This window comes from Sycon ciliatum, chromosome 1, assembly GCF_964019385.1.
Source record: "Sycon ciliatum chromosome 1, ocSycCili1.1, whole genome shotgun sequence".
NCBI lineage: Eukaryota > Metazoa > Porifera > Calcarea > Leucosolenida > Sycettidae > Sycon > Sycon ciliatum.
The window spans coordinates 33,364,827-33,381,826 of NC_088643.1; the positions used below are offsets into that span (position 1 = coordinate 33,364,827).

Genomic DNA, 17,000 nt, shown 5'->3' on the forward strand with positions numbered 1-17,000 from the left:
TGACATTAGTGATCAAGAGTGTCAATCATAGGACTGTCCATGATGCGAACCAATGTTTAAACGCTGGGGTGGCTTGCGCTGACGTGCGCTGCGGCGGGACGGCGGCGGCGGGGAAGAGGGGTCAGCAGCAGCCGGTTGGACAACAAGCGGTGCAGGCACAAGTGGGCGATACGGACGCAGGAATCTGCGGTTCCGCCAATAAATGCGACCACTCGGCAACTTCACTAGGTAGTCCCGATGATTACCGACAGCAACAATGACCCCACGAATAGACCACTGCTTGGTGCGCGGATGCTGAACATCCACGTGGGTGCCGAGGCGAAGCTGCGGCAACGAGCGACGAGTTGACGACTTGTCTGTGACGGCATCGTCGGATGGCATGGCAGTCTCATCACGTGTCGTCGCTTTGGAGAGCCAGGATGAATCAAACTCCTTCCAATGTGCAATGACGAATGACTGGAGAGAGCGGCCATATAGGAGCTCAGCGGGGCTCTGACCAGAGGAGCCAGGTGTGTTTCGCCATTCCAGTAGCCCTCGGCGGAAGTCATCTGTGTCAAGATTGCCATTCACGGTTGTCTTGGTGATAAGACGCTTCATGGCTTTGACAGCAGCTTCGGCGTGCCCATTACTCTGCGGGTAGTGGGGAGAGGACATGACATGGTTTACCTGCCAGCGCTTACAAAACTCAGCAAACTTATGCGAGGAGAACTGGGGACCACCATCTGTACACAGCACAGCAGGAACACCAACATCAGAGAACCAGCGACGGAATGCTAGTATCACGTCATGCGATGAGGTGGTGCGGCCAGTACGCGCGACACAGGGCCAACCGGTCAAACGATCTGCATACACAAGGAAGTCGTGACCTTGACAAGTGAACAAATCGGCAGATGCACATTCAAACGGTAGTGTCGGGGTGCGGTCGTTCAGCAGGGGCTCAGCTGGCTGGGACGACTGGTGTTCGCGGCAAGCAGGACAAGAACGAACGAGTGTATCAATGTCCTTGGTGATGCCGGACCAGTATACAAGCTGACGCGCACGAGACTTAGTACGCACTAGGCCTTGGTGTGAAGCGTGGAGGTTGTGCAATACCTGAGCACGCAATGATTCAGGAACAACAATGCGGTTGCCCTTCAACACAATACCATGGTCGACGGAGAGATGCTCACGTCCATTCCAGTACGCACGTAACGGAGCAGGCAACTTCTGCTGGCGATCAGGGAATCCAGTCAAGATACACTCAATCAATGACTGGTACATGGCATCTGCAGCTGCAGCTTCCCGCAGCTCTGCAACCTTGAGATTCGCATTCGGCTCAGTGTCAGAGTGCACCATGCAGATCTGAATGCTGCGGCAATGAAGCGACGGGGCTTCACCAAGCTCATCAGTGGTGGAAGGAATGCCAACAGGATTCCGGGACAGCGCATCGGCGAAGGCATTTTCAGAACCTTTTCGCCAATATGCCTGCAGCTGATAGGCTTGGAGCTTGAGGCGTAATCGGAGAAGACGCGGGTTCTCGATCTGATCCAACGAATATGAGTTGATGATCGGAATCAGGGGCTTGTGGTCGGTGACTACTTCAAATGGCGCACCAGACAGGTAGATGCGGCATTTGCGCACGGCCCATACTACAGCGAGCATTTCCAACTCGATGACAGCATAACGGGTTTCAGCATCAGACAGGTAGCGGGATCCACACTGAATAATACGCCACTGATCATTCTGCTTTTGCCAAAGCACGAATCCGAGACCTCTTAGAGCGGATGCATCGGTTTCAAGCCGGAGGTCTTGACCAACTTGATAGAAAGCGAGAACCGGAGGAGACAAGAGAGCTTCCTGTGTCTGTTCAAACGCTGCAGTGTGGCTAGCGTCCCACATGAACTCACGGGAGGTCTTGAGCAGGCCACGCAGAGGATTGGTCAACTCGGCTAGATGTGGAGTGAACTCGCCACATTGGTTCACTAGACCGAGGAACGAACGGAGATCAGTTCTGTTGGCGGGTACTGGAAACTGGCGAATACCGGACGTCTTATCATCGTCGACGACCCAGCCATCAGGCGTGACGTTGTAGCCGCAGAAATGGATACGTTGCGTACCGAACACAAACTTGGCGGGGCTGAACGTGATACCATGCTCCCTGGCGCAGAGCAGAATCTCGCGCACGTGGCTGACATGCGACAGAAAGTCGTCGTCGTACGCTAGGCAATCATCGACTACCTTGCCGAGACGCGGGATGGCAGAGAACGCAGCATCAGTGCGCCGGTTGAACTCATCCCCAGCAGATATTAGACCCTGCGGGTTCCGTAGATAACGATATCTGCCGTACGGGGTGATAAACGTGGTGAATTCCTGAGCAGTGTCACTGAGAGGAATCTGCCAGTAGCCGTGCCTTGCATCGAGCTTCGTAAAGAACTTAGCAGAGCCAACTCCAGAGACAACGTCACGTGCCGTATGTACGGGATGCGCGGGACGACGGACTTGGTCGTTCAGCCGCTTGAAGTCAACTGTGAGGCGCTTCTCAGTGCTGCCCTTCTTGTCTACTATGACAATCGGATGGCACCATTCACTAGGCTCCGTCACTGGTTCAATGATCCCGTCGCTGACCATGCCGTCGAGCTGAGTCTTGATCTGGTCACGGAATGCATACGGTATTGGTCGAGCAGTGTGCACACAGGAAGGCTTAGAATCATGCTGTAGCTCAATTTCCATTGGCGGACCTTCCATTGGCTTCAGACCGGAATCCGAGAAAACGTCAGCGAACTCTTGCAGGAGCTGCTCACGTGTCCGCGCTAACTCAGCATCACTAGGATGAGCGCATGACGAAACAGCTGCACAGATCTTGGGTGAAGATGCACCCTCGTGTTCAGCGGTGAATTGGACTGGCCAATCAGGTGGGAGAAACTTCAGCGCACGCAATGAGGTATGAGAGAGCAGGGCATCGTGTAGACCCTTGTACACATGGATGACGGTTTCATGCTGCGTCTCACCGACTCGTAGAGTCGCACGTATTTTGCCCAGGTTGCGTAGCGGCTCACCGGTCACAGCCTGCACACAGTCGTGGTCGTCATCTAAGTTCTCGACGAACCCACCGATCTGCGTGAGGTGCTCCTCGCCAATGGCATCAATGTCACTGCCTGTGTCTGGTGTCCAGGACAGTTGGGATGGCTGATCCTCTGTTTGCAGCATGGTCGAAACAGGTACTGTGCGACGGTCCACGCGAGACGCACGCTGTAGCTTCAGCTGTCCAAGCTTGGCAGCAGAGCTAGTCTTGGGCTGTTTCTGGCTCTTGCACATTCGCTGAAAATGCCCAATGCCATGACAGGAGTTGCACTTCTTGCCCTTGGCAGGACATACAGATTTCGTGTGCTCAGAACGACCACAATTTGGACAAGTGGACTTGGCCGCACTTGATGCCTCACTTGGCTTAGAGTCAGCTGGCTTGTGACGTTTCTGCTGCTTGTACGCCGACTGCTTGGCAGCACTTGCCTGGAGGCCAGGACTGGGCATGTGTGCCTTGGTGTGGTATGCTGCTTCCTCCGTCCGACAGAGGGTGACAGCCTGGTCGAGCGTGAGACCATGAGTTGCGAGCAACTTGTGTCGCGTCTCATCGTTCCGCACACCAATGACGACGCGGTCGCGCAGAGATTCCTCCTTGAGGGTACGGCCGAGGCCTTTGCACTGCGCACAGCAGCGAGCATCACACGTTCCACATAGGCTGTGTGACAAGAAGTCGCATGCACTTTGTAGTTCACACAGGGCTGTGTAAAACGCATCAAATGATTCTCCAGCTTGCTGGACACGCTGGTAAAACTCTATGCGGTCCAACAGTGGATTACGTTGCCGTCTGATATACGCCTGAATGCGCTCCAGCATCAGGTCGACGTCAGCTGAAGCTGGTATGCAAATAATATCCTCTCGGATAAAACGTCGCAGCTCCTCATCGAAACACTGACGGAGTGTTGCCACTCTGGCCTCACGAGCCTGGCTGGCCAAATGCTGGCAAACACTAAAATCTCTCCAGCTTTCAACGAAGGAGTGAAAATCAGCCAGCGTCGCAGACGACAATAAGTGTGGGCAGGAAACACTGTTCACTGGCCGTGGTGCTGAGGTCTGCGAGGTGGACTGAGCTGGTGCTGAGGGCTGCGGAGTGAACTGAAGCTGCGATGGTGATAGCGACCTGCTCTGAACATTCTTGAACAGATCTTGCATCGCCTTATCACGAGCCTCAGCTGCACGCATCTGCTGCTCCATAAATTTCATCAGGACACCCATTTGAGATTCCTGCTGTCGCTCGGTCGCGGAGGACAGGTCAAATCCGGTATCGTCCTGTGATTGTTCCATTACGATTAGTCACTCGTCCACGAGTACGAACAAAATACACTACTAAAATAATTCAACTGAGACAGAGTTTCGATCGCGGAAACTACTACTTCATACGGAAAAACCAACTGGGCCCGTGCAAACACTACAAGGTGCGGACACAAGGCACGGACACAGGAAAGAACAAGTTCACTGCGCCATGATACGTTACTATTTATTCGTGAAGACTTGGGAACGGAAACAAACATGTCATGAGAAAGAACAACAGGAAAAAGAAGCACACTCAACTAATCCGTGTGTGTGCGTGCATGCAGTACAACTATGACGTAATGAATATAGATACACATCAGCAGTCAGCTTCGAGGTCAAGAACGCGATGATATTTTCAGAAGGAATAATTTTCAAAAATTTTAAATTTTGGAGAAGAAGCTTCCTTTCTAAAAAAAAAGCGTTCCTTGCTTTCACGCAAGGAGGTGCCTTGCCGGACATGTCGTCGACAGCACAGTGTCGGCAGATCCACGTTTGTAGGCTGCAGACCCGGCAGACGTTTTGATCATCCCGGCCTGGTGGTGAGATTTTGGACCCGGGAGTACTAAAAAGCTGCTCGCATCCCAGGGTGCTCAGTTTCGCTCTACCCGCGCGAGTAGGGGTCCAGGTAACGGGCTCTCTTTCGCGGCCTGCCGAGCATAATATACCTCATCACCGGACTTGAAACGGAGCTTGGGTGGCAAAAAAAGAAGACTGCACTGGAAGGAAACAGTGTTTTTCGAAAGCAGTTCCATTTTGCATACTGTAGTTTGAGAATACCAAAGGGCTGCTCGCGATCGGATGTTCCCACACCTGGATCGTCTTTGAGTTGTTATCGTTTTCCCTACGATGGAGAACGACGGAACCAGTGGATGACGGACACACGACTCGAGAAATTCGCTCCTGATGCAAATACTTCGAAGTACACGAATATTGTTCCATCGCTTCGTTGGCGAAGAGAAAAGTCATGATCATCCCCTGTCACCCCAGTACGTATCGAACTAACTAACCAACTTGTTCAGCTCATTTGTGGCAGCACCAGTAAAGGCGGAAACACGAAGATGATTCCGAACACTATCAACTTACTTAGTTTGTTGGGGTGCAAGGTATAGCTGGAGTTTGATGATTGATAGGGCTGATGCTGATGGTAATGACTAATGTACCCAGCTCTATGCACGTACCTCTACATGACTGGTGGTGCTAGCTATTCTAGTACTGGCCCTGGGTGCAACTCATCATCTCTTCCATGCCAGTGTGTATGCCTCATGTTCTGCACAACGTATTTCCTTTGTCATGGATAAATACTCTGATCGACAGTCGTCTTGAGGTAGCCTTTTCGACACCACGTTCTTTTTCGTCTTTCCAACAGACATTTTATCCAATTTTTTCTCTCACCAGCATGGCTGAGAACGCATCTGCTCCCGCTTCAGCTTCGCCCGCCACGCCAGACTGGGCAACGAACCTGACACAACTTGTCAAAGAGCAGCATGCTCTAGCAGAGAAGTCTGTCTCTGAAATGGAGGCATGCAAGAAGCAACTGGAAACTGCCACTGCGGAGTTGCATCGCCTCAAAGCAAAGCAAACAACTACTTACTCCTTTCGTAAGGAGAGCTGCAAGGAGCATCACGACTTCGTGGACCAGGTGGAGGCGAAGCTGGAGGACGCGGCCCGGACCATCCCGGATGGACCTGCCAAAACCGCCATCATGGAAGGTATGTCCTTATGCGACAAAAGGAAGAAAATTATAAAAATCGCCGACAAATATGACTGGGCCACGGCGATCCAGTACAAAGGCGAGCATGACATTGCCGACGATGACGAGGACGCGAAAAGGATCAAGAGGGCTGAGACTGAAGTGGAGTCACACTTCTGGCCCTCCTAACCGCAATACAAATGTGCTGTTGTTTGGTGTGTAGCGAGTGTGGCTTATCGCTGTGCGAGAATGCACGTACCTCTACATGACTGGTGGTGCTAGCTATTCTAGTACTGGCCCTGGGTGCAACTCATCATCTCTTCCATGCCAGTGTGTATGCCTCATGTTCTGCACAACGTATTTCCTTTGTCATGGATAAATACTCTGATCGACCTACTTGCGCAATCTTCTTCTGCTTCCCACTTGGTTGCTGCGCTGTGCAGTTCTTCATCTGCTGCGGCACATACTAGTATACCTCATATTCTGTCTTTCTGGTCAATTAGGTACATGTATTCAGCTTCTTGATCTTCTTGTGGTGAGGATCATCTTGATCTTACTTCTTGTGTAACTCTTGCAAAGACAGTAATGGAGGACACTCTACCGGTAATCAGCAACTGCTTATGGAGAATGCCAGGTCGAGGGACGACCAGGAAAAAACAATTGCTGTATTGGATGTGCATTCATCAGCGTGTTTTAAGATCAGGACAACTAAGTTCGCCACTACACCAACTTTTTGGCTACATAGGAGCAATGATGATGATGGCCGTGTTTGACTTCGTCAGTTTTCGTGCTACCAGCCACCGCATGTCAACATTGTCATACTCGTACTGATAAGGAAGAAAAACCCACACACGCACGCGCACACACGCACACACACACACACACACACACACACACACACACACACACACACACATGGATACACTGACAGGCATGCAAAGCAAGAGAGACACAGAGAGAGAGTCAGGCAGCGGAAGAGAAGTGAGACTACTTGTAGGTTATGGCCCTATGGGCACGGTGCTCCAATTTCTGCCCAGCTGAAGTAAAATCCATGTACACTATTTTCGTGTAGTGTTCAGTGACGGTGCCAGCCACTGGTGAGTGACCCAGTGGTGTAGGTGTTGACATTCAGCACACATCACATTTCAGTCTCCAACGTAAATTCAGTCAAAACAACACTGCACTGCAGCAACATGGGAACATGCTTCTCCCAGGCCCACCATGCAAGTGCAGTGTGCGCCAAGAACAATTCCAGGTAATTCAGCAGCTACCCAAGGATGGACAGGTTCGGCAAAAACACTCCGCGAGTGCCTGACGTTTGCAAACGTATTTTGTTGACAGTTGTTGTTTCTTCCTTCGATTGGGCAAGACACGATAATGTGCCAACCCAGCCAGCAATGAGACACATGCATTTGTATCCATCAGGGCTATTGTAAGACTTTAGAGAGTCCTTTGCATATGTGCTGGGGACATTCACTAAATAATTAGAGAGGCCTGGATACCCAACGCAGGGGGATTGGCTGAAAGGTCTTCGTCCATAGGTAAATATGGATCAATGTACTGGGCCCACGGATTCTGTCAATCTTCTCGCGGCAACGCCTCTTCAAGGCTGGAATAAACAGTAGAGTAACTACGGCTAGTAATCCTCGCGACTTACCGAAACTATTCACCACATCAAAGAAAAGCAAAAGTGCTTCACCACTGCGACGGCCTGCAACATCATTTCCAACCGTACACCGAACAACACATTTGATTCTCGCACAGCGATAAGCCACACTCGCTACACACCAAACAACAGCACATTTGTATTGCGGTTAGGAGGGCCAGAAGTGTGGTTAGGAGGGCCAGAAGTGTGACACCACGTTCTTTTACATGGAAGGATGCGGAATTGTAGAATAGCGGAAGAAGGGACAGAGCACATGGATATTCTGTGAAAGCAACGCAATGGCAGCAACTGAGAGAGCAATGACCGAAAACCAGAAGCACCACTTGGGACCGTCAGATTAATTCGTCTGGGCCGAGCCAGCCGGGAAAAAACCCTCGCGCCGACGGACGCATTATTTTTTTGAGGGAAAAAACCGGGTGTAAAACCCCAAGTGGCTAATCTGACAAGTACAAAAAGCAGGGAGGGAGGGTGGGTACCTCAAGACGACTGGCCAGTCGTGCTCATGCGCAGCGGTTTAGAGAACATGTGAAGATGTACGAGTAAAAAGAAATTGATCAGATGACTGCTCACTTGTGAGAAAAAAACACGAGAAAAAACCGCTGTGACGAGAAAATACTTCTCGCCTCTGTCGCTGCGCTCTGCCGTCGAGAAGATACCATTCTCGCACAGCGATAAGCCACACTCGCTACACACCAAACAACAGCACATTTGTATTGCGGTTAGGAGGGCCAGAAGTGTGACTGCTAGACAACGCATAGTAGGGACAGAGCAGTGGAAGAAGTGGACAGAGGACAACGCGAATTCAGCTATATATGCGCATATCTGTACGAGTATGGTTAGACAAGCTAACGCCGTGTTCGGCCTCCGCTACTAAGCAACGTCATAGGCCAAGAGATTGAGACAACTGGAGGAGCTGGGGAAGCGACTCCTCTATATACCTATTCTTGGAGGAGTCCGACTTCCAACCACCATGTCGCTTGATTAGTCTGTCAGCGGTCCCAGCACTGGCAGCAGTAGAAGCGGCTCCAGAGCGCATACTGTGAAGGCCGTACTCCTTGGCGTCAAGGCCGACGATGGCCAGGCATTTTCGCACCTTCTCCAGGGCGCACGAGTAGCTGATGGCGATAGGCCTCAGTATGGCCTGCTTGCGGCAGCTGCCCAAGCGACAGAATAGAGGCTGGTGGGGCAGATGCTTGCCAGCGGTGAGGAAGCGCTGCACCAGCTCGACGGGACAGGTGGTTAGCCCAGATCTGGCAATATACACCTGGTGGCCTTTGCGAAACTGGTCGTTCTTTCTCTGCTGCAGCGAGATCACCATGTGGGTGTCTGTAAAACTGATGTCGGAAGGCGTCAGGCGGTGCAGCTCGTCCCATCGCAGCATTGCGGAGAAGCCCAAGACAATGAGGGTGATTGTCTGCAGGTCATCCAGGGAAGTGGACGAGTCGGAGTAGTGCTCGATGATGCGCTGCACTTCCGTGGACACGAGTGCCTTCTTCGGCTTGACAGGGCGCGCAAGCAATCTCTGCACAGCCCGATGGCACTGAGCGACACATGCGTGTCGGGTGGGGTCTGGGAGCGTTGCTTTCTGGTGCACCCATGAGATGCTTGCAACAGCGGTGGCAACGGGTGCCGGTGATGAGGATGACAGCAGTAGGTGGACAAGGTAGAGGCCAACGTGAAGACCGTCAGCGGGAAATGCGGTGAGGGAGGCTGATGATGCGAACGCATGCCAGCGATTGAAGCCTCTGGCGTACGTCTGAACGGTCGAGGGTGCGTGCCCGCACAGCATCACTTTCGGCAGAAGGTGCATCAGCTTGCCGATAGCGCTGTCCTCCTTCGCTAGTTGCTCCAGTGCCGTCCAACCCGGGATATGTTGTGGGGCTGTAGGGAAGAAGCATAAGACCAGAAGAAGGGACAAGGACAGGGGAAAGGGCGGCCACCACGCCGACAGGTTTGCCGGCATGGTAGTTACCAACATTGGGAGCGTAAGTTAGAATAAGTATCCAGCGAGCAGCAGCACTATACGGCCCCCGTAATGTGGGTTGCGCCGGTTTAGACTTGGAAAAGGAGCGCCCTGCATCGCTGACATTGTGTAGCTACCCTTTTGTGCCAGCGGCAGCCCAGACTCCGTCTACCCCGTTTCACGGTAGTTCAGGGTGGTACGCTGTCTGACCGTGTATGCTATCACACCAACTACCTCGTGTGCAGAAATATTTGACGGAAATCTCGCCTTGCGGTTGTATTGCTCTGGGTAGAAATAGATCGGCCTATATGGCCGGAATTAGTGCGTAAGGGGGAATGGGGGTTGCTGCTAAACAAAACCAGAGAAGTTGAACATGAGACACGAAAATGTATCAGATTGCATGATTGGCAGCATCACCACAGTGAGGATGTGAGTTTATACTGCTGAATGACGCTGACCGCTGACTGATGCTGACCGCTGACTGATGCTGACTGCTGAATGACGCTGACTGACGCTGACCGCTGGCTGGTGCTGACCGCTGACTGCTGGCTGATGCTGACTGACGCTGACCGCTGGCTGATGCTGACCGCTGACTGATGCTGGCCGCTGACTGATGCTGACTGCTGGCTGATGCTGACTGCTGACTGATGCTGACTGCTGGGTGACGCTGACAGTTGACTGACGCTGCCCGTTGAACGATGCTGGCTTCCGGCCGCTGTTCTTCCGGGTTGTTGTTCGGGATTAAGGCGGCCCTTGCCTGGGGCGGTTGGGCTTGTGCCGGCCGCATCCGCAGACTCTTACAGCGAGTACTTCGCATGTTGGGCTATCGCTGCCGAAGAGGTTCCACTTACACTCACCCGAGATGAAAAGGTTCTCCCGAGGCGGGATGACCATATGATCGACCACCATATCTCGGAAGCCCGCTGGAGACCATAGCAGTGGCCACCATGTGGCCGAAGGCCAGAAAGGGAGGATCAGAGTGCCGTCTGCGTGGCAAGCTTGCATGTGGCGAATCGTGCGACCGATGAGGTGGATTGGAGGTTCGATCCAATTGTTCTCGTCGTTCCAGCTCACGGAGAATGCGTCCACAGACGTGCAGCCTGGGGACCACCATCTACTGCAGAAGCGCTGCATCTGAGCGTTCTGCGGAGTAGCGAAGCGGTCGATTGTATGTGGGCCCCATTTCCGGTCAAGCATTAGGAAGACGTCTGGCGCAAGCTGCCAATCGTCCTGGTCCTTCACCTTTGAGAAGAAGTCAGCTCTCTCATTCTCTTCCCGAGGTATCCACTCTGCCCGGAACGTGATACCTTGTCGGATGCAGATACGGAAGAGTGCCAGGGCTTCGTCGTGAAGATGGGGGTGTTTGCTGCCAGATGCGATTATCGCGACTGCCGCCTGATTATCTGATCGGTGGATCACTTCGCATCCTGACAAGACTGGTAATAGAGATAGTATCACGTATCTAACGGCAATGAGCTCACGGAGAGTGCTGCTTGTTTCACGTACCTCTGGTGGAAGCGGTCCTCTGGCAACGCAGGTGCCGAGCTTTGAAACGGAGTATCCGCCCCACCCAGTTTCGCTGGCATCGGACCAAGTGAGAACTGCAGAAGCTGCTACGAGGGGCCTCAGCGGGCGACCGTGGAATTTATGGAAGCTTTCCGACCAAAACGTGATTTCATTGCGGAGCTGGGGAGTCGCATGTACAATCTCCTCCCACGAGGCGGCTGTGGAGATAGCCTCATACATTGCTCTAGTTTGTAGCCGTGTTACCGTACCGAAAGCTGGGCTCATTGAGATGATGGAGCCTGCGATCTTGGCTACTTCTCTGGCTGTGGCATGATCAAGGTTTGTTGTGGTGAGGAGGTGCGAGAGTTTCTCTACGCGCGCTTCGGTCACCTTGATGGTGCCCTGGGCCAGGTCAACATGGAAGCCCAGCATGTCTCCCTGTTGTGATGGTGTGAATCGGCTTTTCTCACTGAGAATAAAACCTGATTTCAGGATGTCTGCCCGAACAATATCAGCAAGCTTACTAGCAGCAGTCTGTGACGATTCTGCCCCCGCACCGTCGTCTAGATACATGAACAATTTGTGACCATTGCGTCTCCACCAATGCACCAGATCTCTGGTGATTTTCGTAAATACATGTGGTGCGGTGCAGAGTCCGAAAGGTAACACTGTAAATGTGTAGAGCTCTCCTCGCCATTTGAATCCCAAATATTTGTGATACCTGGGATCAATGTCGATATGGTGGTAAGCGGACTTCAGGTCGAATGAGAAAAAATACTCCCCCGTTTCAAACATGGTTCGAAGGGTGCTGATATCCTCGTATTTGAACCTAGGTGCCAGGAGGTGCTTGTTGAGATATCGCAGGTCTAGGATCAGCCTCAGCTTTTTCTGCTCAACTACACCTAGAGGGCTACAAATGCTGATCTTGTCAGCAGTGGTTTTCTCTATGCATTTTGCAGATAGTAAACTGACGATAGCTTCGGACACAAATGATACATGTTTGAAACAGCTTGAGTGATTTTTTGCAGCATAGGGTGTGGGAGTGGTTGTGAACGGTAGATAGTAACCATTACTTAATACATTGAATGTGAAGGACGAGCAGCCAATAGATGACCAAAAACTTAAACAATTACGAAGGCGACCGCTGAGTACAACATTACACGACGAGGATGATTCACAATAAAAATCATTGGCAGAATGCATAGGATAGATCAACTCAGCAATATTACATTGAGGATACGATTGAGGATACGCGTGATTCAAGTGATAATTCTCTGGCTCATCGAGCTCTCCTAGCGTTTCCAGAGGCTGCGTCTGGGCAAAGCTTGGCCCAGTGGCCAGGTTTTCCGCAGGCGAAGCATACGACTTTCGCCGACGGGGCAGCAGACGACTGCTGGTCGGTTCGCGGAGCTGGAGGGACCCTGGGGCTCCGCGGCGAGTATGGCTCGTAGTGAGGACGAAAACTAGAACTGGGCCTCACTGATCGGCTCTGTCGCCTGGTCTTCTCCACTTCAGTCTCAGCCCTCTTGATCCTTTTCGCGTCCTCGTCATCGTCGGCAATGTCATGCTCGCCTTTGTACTGGATCGCCGTGGCCCAGTCATATTTGTCGGCGATTTTTATAATTTTCTTCCTTTTGTCGCATAAGGACATACCTTCCATGATGGCGGTTTTGGCAGGTCCATCCGGGATGGTCCGGGCCGCGTCCTCCAGCTTCGCCTCCACCTGGTCCACAAAGTCGTGATGCTCCTTGCAGCTCTCCTTACGAAAGGAGTAAGTAGTTGTTTGCTTTGCTTTGAGGCGATGCAACTCCGCAGTGGCAGTTTCCAGTTGCTTCTTGCATGCCTCCATTTCAGAGACAGACTTCTCTGCTAGAGCATGCTGCTCTTTGACAAGTTGTGTCAGGTTCGTTGCCCAGTCTGGCGTGGCGGACGAAGCTGAAGCGGGAGCAGATGCGTTCCAGGGGCGTACGCCGCTCGCCTCCAGGAGTGGTTCCCATGCCAACTGATGAACCACCATTACACACAATTGAAGTGCTGTTTTTCGTACCCCACAGAGTTTCTGCATATTCTCCTCAGACTGGGTGAAATTGCCATCCACAAGCTGCTGGACGATGTCATTGCTACGCATTTATGACTTTTCCCCGTTTTATGGATGTTTTGGTCAGCATGACGATTGCATGCAGTCTTGAAAGCTGCCTAAGTTTCGAATCATCTGGAGCAAACATCACACAGGGCAAGCAGAAGCCACCATTGCATGCCTGTCAAAAGACTATCCAGGGTAACTCCTCCAACAAGGATAGTTGAAAGTGGCGCTGTTTGCCATCCATCTGGACACGCACAGGAAATGAAATCCTTCGCCTGCGGTGGCGCACAACGATTGTCGATGACGGAAATCTTTTCCGTGTCCAGCAAATTTCGGGGGACTGGATTCCACTGTGGACGTCGACTTTCAGAATATCCCTTCCAACACCCTCCCATGTCATTGAAGTACGTTTTGGATGATCCAGCAGCTTCCAACAACGGTCGCTCTACAGCTTCGCCGACGATTTCTTCCTCAGCGCTGCTCGTTGCATGCATACTTCACTTGCACGTCAGGTGCGTCTGCATTCTCATCTATCGCTTGACGTTCGCCACTAGCACTGGCTACACATTTTGCCTGCAGCTCAAAATAGCTCTGAATAGAGCGCTGGCCCTCTGGATGTCGACGCTTCATTTTTCTTTTCCACAAAGCGAAAGCATCGTCAAAACACGACCAACTTTGTCAAAACAAACTCCAAAAGAAAATTTGACTCTGAGATCGAGGAATCCGGCGATGTAACTAGACTAGAGACTTTGTTGAACCCATGATGGGTTCAGGCACGGCCCAGTTCAGTAGATCTACGCTGTGTCCCACTCCCAGCACCACTTTCACACCTGGGCTAGTTACAGTAGTAGTCAGTCACCGTCGACGCGTCCTCGGACCGGCAGGCGGACTCCAGACATGCACTGCATGCACTTGCACTGTGAGTCTGTGATTGGATCAAAAAATTCTCTGTACCCATTATCGAATTTGTTTTACTGGTTCCCGGGCATCCCGGGAACCGCCCTATGTACGCCCCTGTTCTCAGCCATGCTGGTGAGAGAAAAAATTTGATAAATGTCTGTTGGAAAGACGAAAAAGAACGTGGTGTCGAAAAGGCTACCTCAAGACGACTGGCCAGTCGTGCTCATGCGCAGCGGTTTAGAGAACATGTGAAGATGTACGAGTAAAAAGAAATTGATCAGATGACTGCTCACTTGTGAGAAAAAAACACGAGAAAAAACCGCTGTGACGAGAAAATACTTCTCGCCTCTAGCTCTAGAGGCTCTGTCGCTGCGCTCTGCCCACGGCTGTTATGCATGCATAATCCAGCGACATTATGTACGGTACGACATTTTCCCGTCGCCCCGGCCATATGCCGTCGAGAAGATACCATTCTCTTTTTGCCACCCAAGCACATTTTACCGTAGGACACGGACTTGTCTTATGGGTGATCTTTGGGTGGACACCGGGAAGGCGCCAAAAAGGTGATGTAATGGAAAGTCCTCTATACATGTAGCTAGGTATGACGTACGTAAGCTAGCTGTGTATGCAGTGACGTGTGCACAATTTTATTATGATGTCATGACATGCGAGACATTTTTTTACCGAGAAGGACACGTTTGTATTCTCCTCTCCAACCAATTTATTTACTGTAACATTAATTTTTGTGTTACTTCAGTTGTTTTCTGTGATCAGGCGGCGTTGAAGTTTGTGTATCTGTAGGAAAGGATTGGAACTTCGTTTGATGTCAAGAATGCCGAAACCTCTTGTTCTTGCCGGGCCATCAGGCTCTGGAAAAAGCACCCTTATGAAAAAGCTGATGAGTGAATATCCTGGTGAGTTTGGATTTAGTGTATCGCACACAACACGTACGATGAGAGCCGGTGAGAAGGATGGTGTGGATTATCACTTCACGACCAAGGACGAGATGAAATCTGCTGTTGCTCGCGGGGAGTTCATTGAGTCTGCTGAGTTTTCCGGCAATATGTATGGAACGTCGATCAAGGCTGTCTCAGACGTTGTTGAAAGAGGCCTGGTCTGTTTGCTGGACATTGATATGCAAGGAGTGAGATCTGTGAAGAAGACTGATCTATCCCCTACGTATGTGTTAATCAAAGCAGCATCAATGGAGGAACTGGAAAAACGTCTCCGGGGACGTGGCAGTGAGTCAGAGGAGAGTCTCACCGCTAGGCTGACTGCTGCGAAAGAAGAACTGGATTTTGCTATGCAGCCTGGCGTATTTGATCATATTGTTGTCAATGACGAGCTGGAAAGATCATACGGTGAGTTTGTCGGCATCGTTCGCAAACTCTACCCTCATCTTAAATCATCCTAATAGAGATGCTCACTAAATCAAACTGAACAGTGTGTGAACTTCTCTTACGGAGCGAACAGCCAAAGTGCACAACAGAGAACAGTGAATGGATAGGTAGATGTGCTGGGACAATGTCTGAATAGAACCTGTTGATCCTGAAATTCAGATTATTGCTGCTTTTTTTTCTCTAACATATACACGTAGACTTCCATTTCCCAACTACTAGTACATGACTGGGTATATAATAATTATAATGCAGGCCTTGCCTGATAGGTAACATGTTTTCACGGTGACAGCGTGAACAAGTTTCCCATACAGTGTGTCCTGCCTTGTTCACGCTGTCACCGTGAAAACATAGTACATGACTTGTTTGTATAACTAGTAGTTGGAATGGGCTTTTTTTCGCTGATGACCATCATTCAATAAAAACATCAGCGAATATTTTTTCTCTTCATCAAAAGACTAATCTGGGGGTCTTCTTCGGAATTAGCTACTAGTACTATCATGTATTTCCCTCAGCTTATGAATATCATGTATTTACTTGTTGCTAGGCTTATTTATTGCCATTTTTACAATGTGCAGTTGGTTGTGCTTTCCAGCAACTTTTGAGATTACTATAAGAACACTCATAACACTTTGCCGTGTTCTGCTTCTCAAAGGTGGGCGATGCTGTTATGGCCCTCTATTGACTCGTGGATCTAACACATAATTTGTTTGCTACTCTTTTCTTGCTCTGCATTGCCATGCTACTTAGCGCTGCATTTCATGTCAGTGTACCTACCACCGCTGCGTTGTGTTAGTTATCCCAGGTGCATGTACATGTACATGTTGTGATGATTGGAGCTATTACTAGTACAGTCGTCCCTCTCTAATCCGGCACTTGTTTATCCAGCACCCTTGCAAACCAGCACACTTTCTGGCAAAACGGATTTTTTCACTTCATTTTCTACGCTTTAATCCGGCACTTGAATTCCGCCCCCGGCAGCGATATTCTGCAACAAATCACTCAAACTGTACATAATTTGATTTTCTAATCCAGCAGTTGTACATCGCATACCGTACCGGTGCCAATATCCTATGCCAGTGCATAGGATATTCCCAAGTGTATGTTAATTGTTATAGACATGGCATGTTACAGACATGCATTCCACAAACTTGTGACAAAGTACTTGGATTGACACAGAAAATCCCTACATTTTGACGTACGACACAAACATGTACGTTACTAGGTGAGCCGGGTTGGAGGGCAGGATTTGATAATCCAGCACCCTTGTTTATCCGGCAGAAAATGCCGTTGCAAAAGGTGCCGGATTAGAGAGGGACGACTGTATAAAGCAGCAGTAACTAGTTATCTTTTGATGACCACTCAGGAGCTGCATCTGCGCCAGCAGAGTCTCACGCGAACCGTGCAAATAAATCTACATTGTACGTCAGACTTATGCCTGACCC

The 17,000-nt window shown here is 50.7% G+C and overlaps 3 protein-coding genes across 3 annotated transcripts; 1 reads left to right on the top strand and 2 right to left on the bottom strand.

The window, feature by feature from the left end:
* Positions 1–21: 21 nt before the first annotated feature.
* On the bottom strand, positions 22–4,341 carry LOC135830840 (uncharacterized protein K02A2.6-like). The gene has a single exon (XM_065343048.1). The coding sequence runs from the start codon at positions 4,339–4,341 to the stop codon at positions 22–24; it is 4,320 nt and encodes a 1,439-aa protein (XP_065199120.1).
* A 4,245-nt stretch (positions 4,342–8,586) lies between these two features.
* Positions 8,587–13,192, bottom strand: LOC135830852 (uncharacterized). Its single transcript, XM_065343059.1, has 3 exons — positions 12,829–13,192; positions 10,527–12,152; positions 8,587–9,587 (listed from the first exon to the last, which is right to left on the bottom strand). Exons 1-3 carry the CDS (start codon positions 13,190–13,192, stop codon positions 8,587–8,589), a joined length of 2,991 nt encoding a protein of 996 aa, XP_065199131.1.
* A 1,679-nt stretch (positions 13,193–14,871) lies between these two features.
* On the top strand, positions 14,872–16,605 carry LOC135823695 (guanylate kinase-like). The gene has a single exon (XM_065336541.1). It carries the CDS (start codon positions 14,982–14,984, stop codon positions 15,570–15,572), a length of 591 nt encoding a protein of 196 aa, XP_065192613.1. The 5' UTR covers positions 14,872–14,981; the 3' UTR covers positions 15,573–16,605.
* Positions 16,606–17,000: the final 395 nt, after the last annotated feature.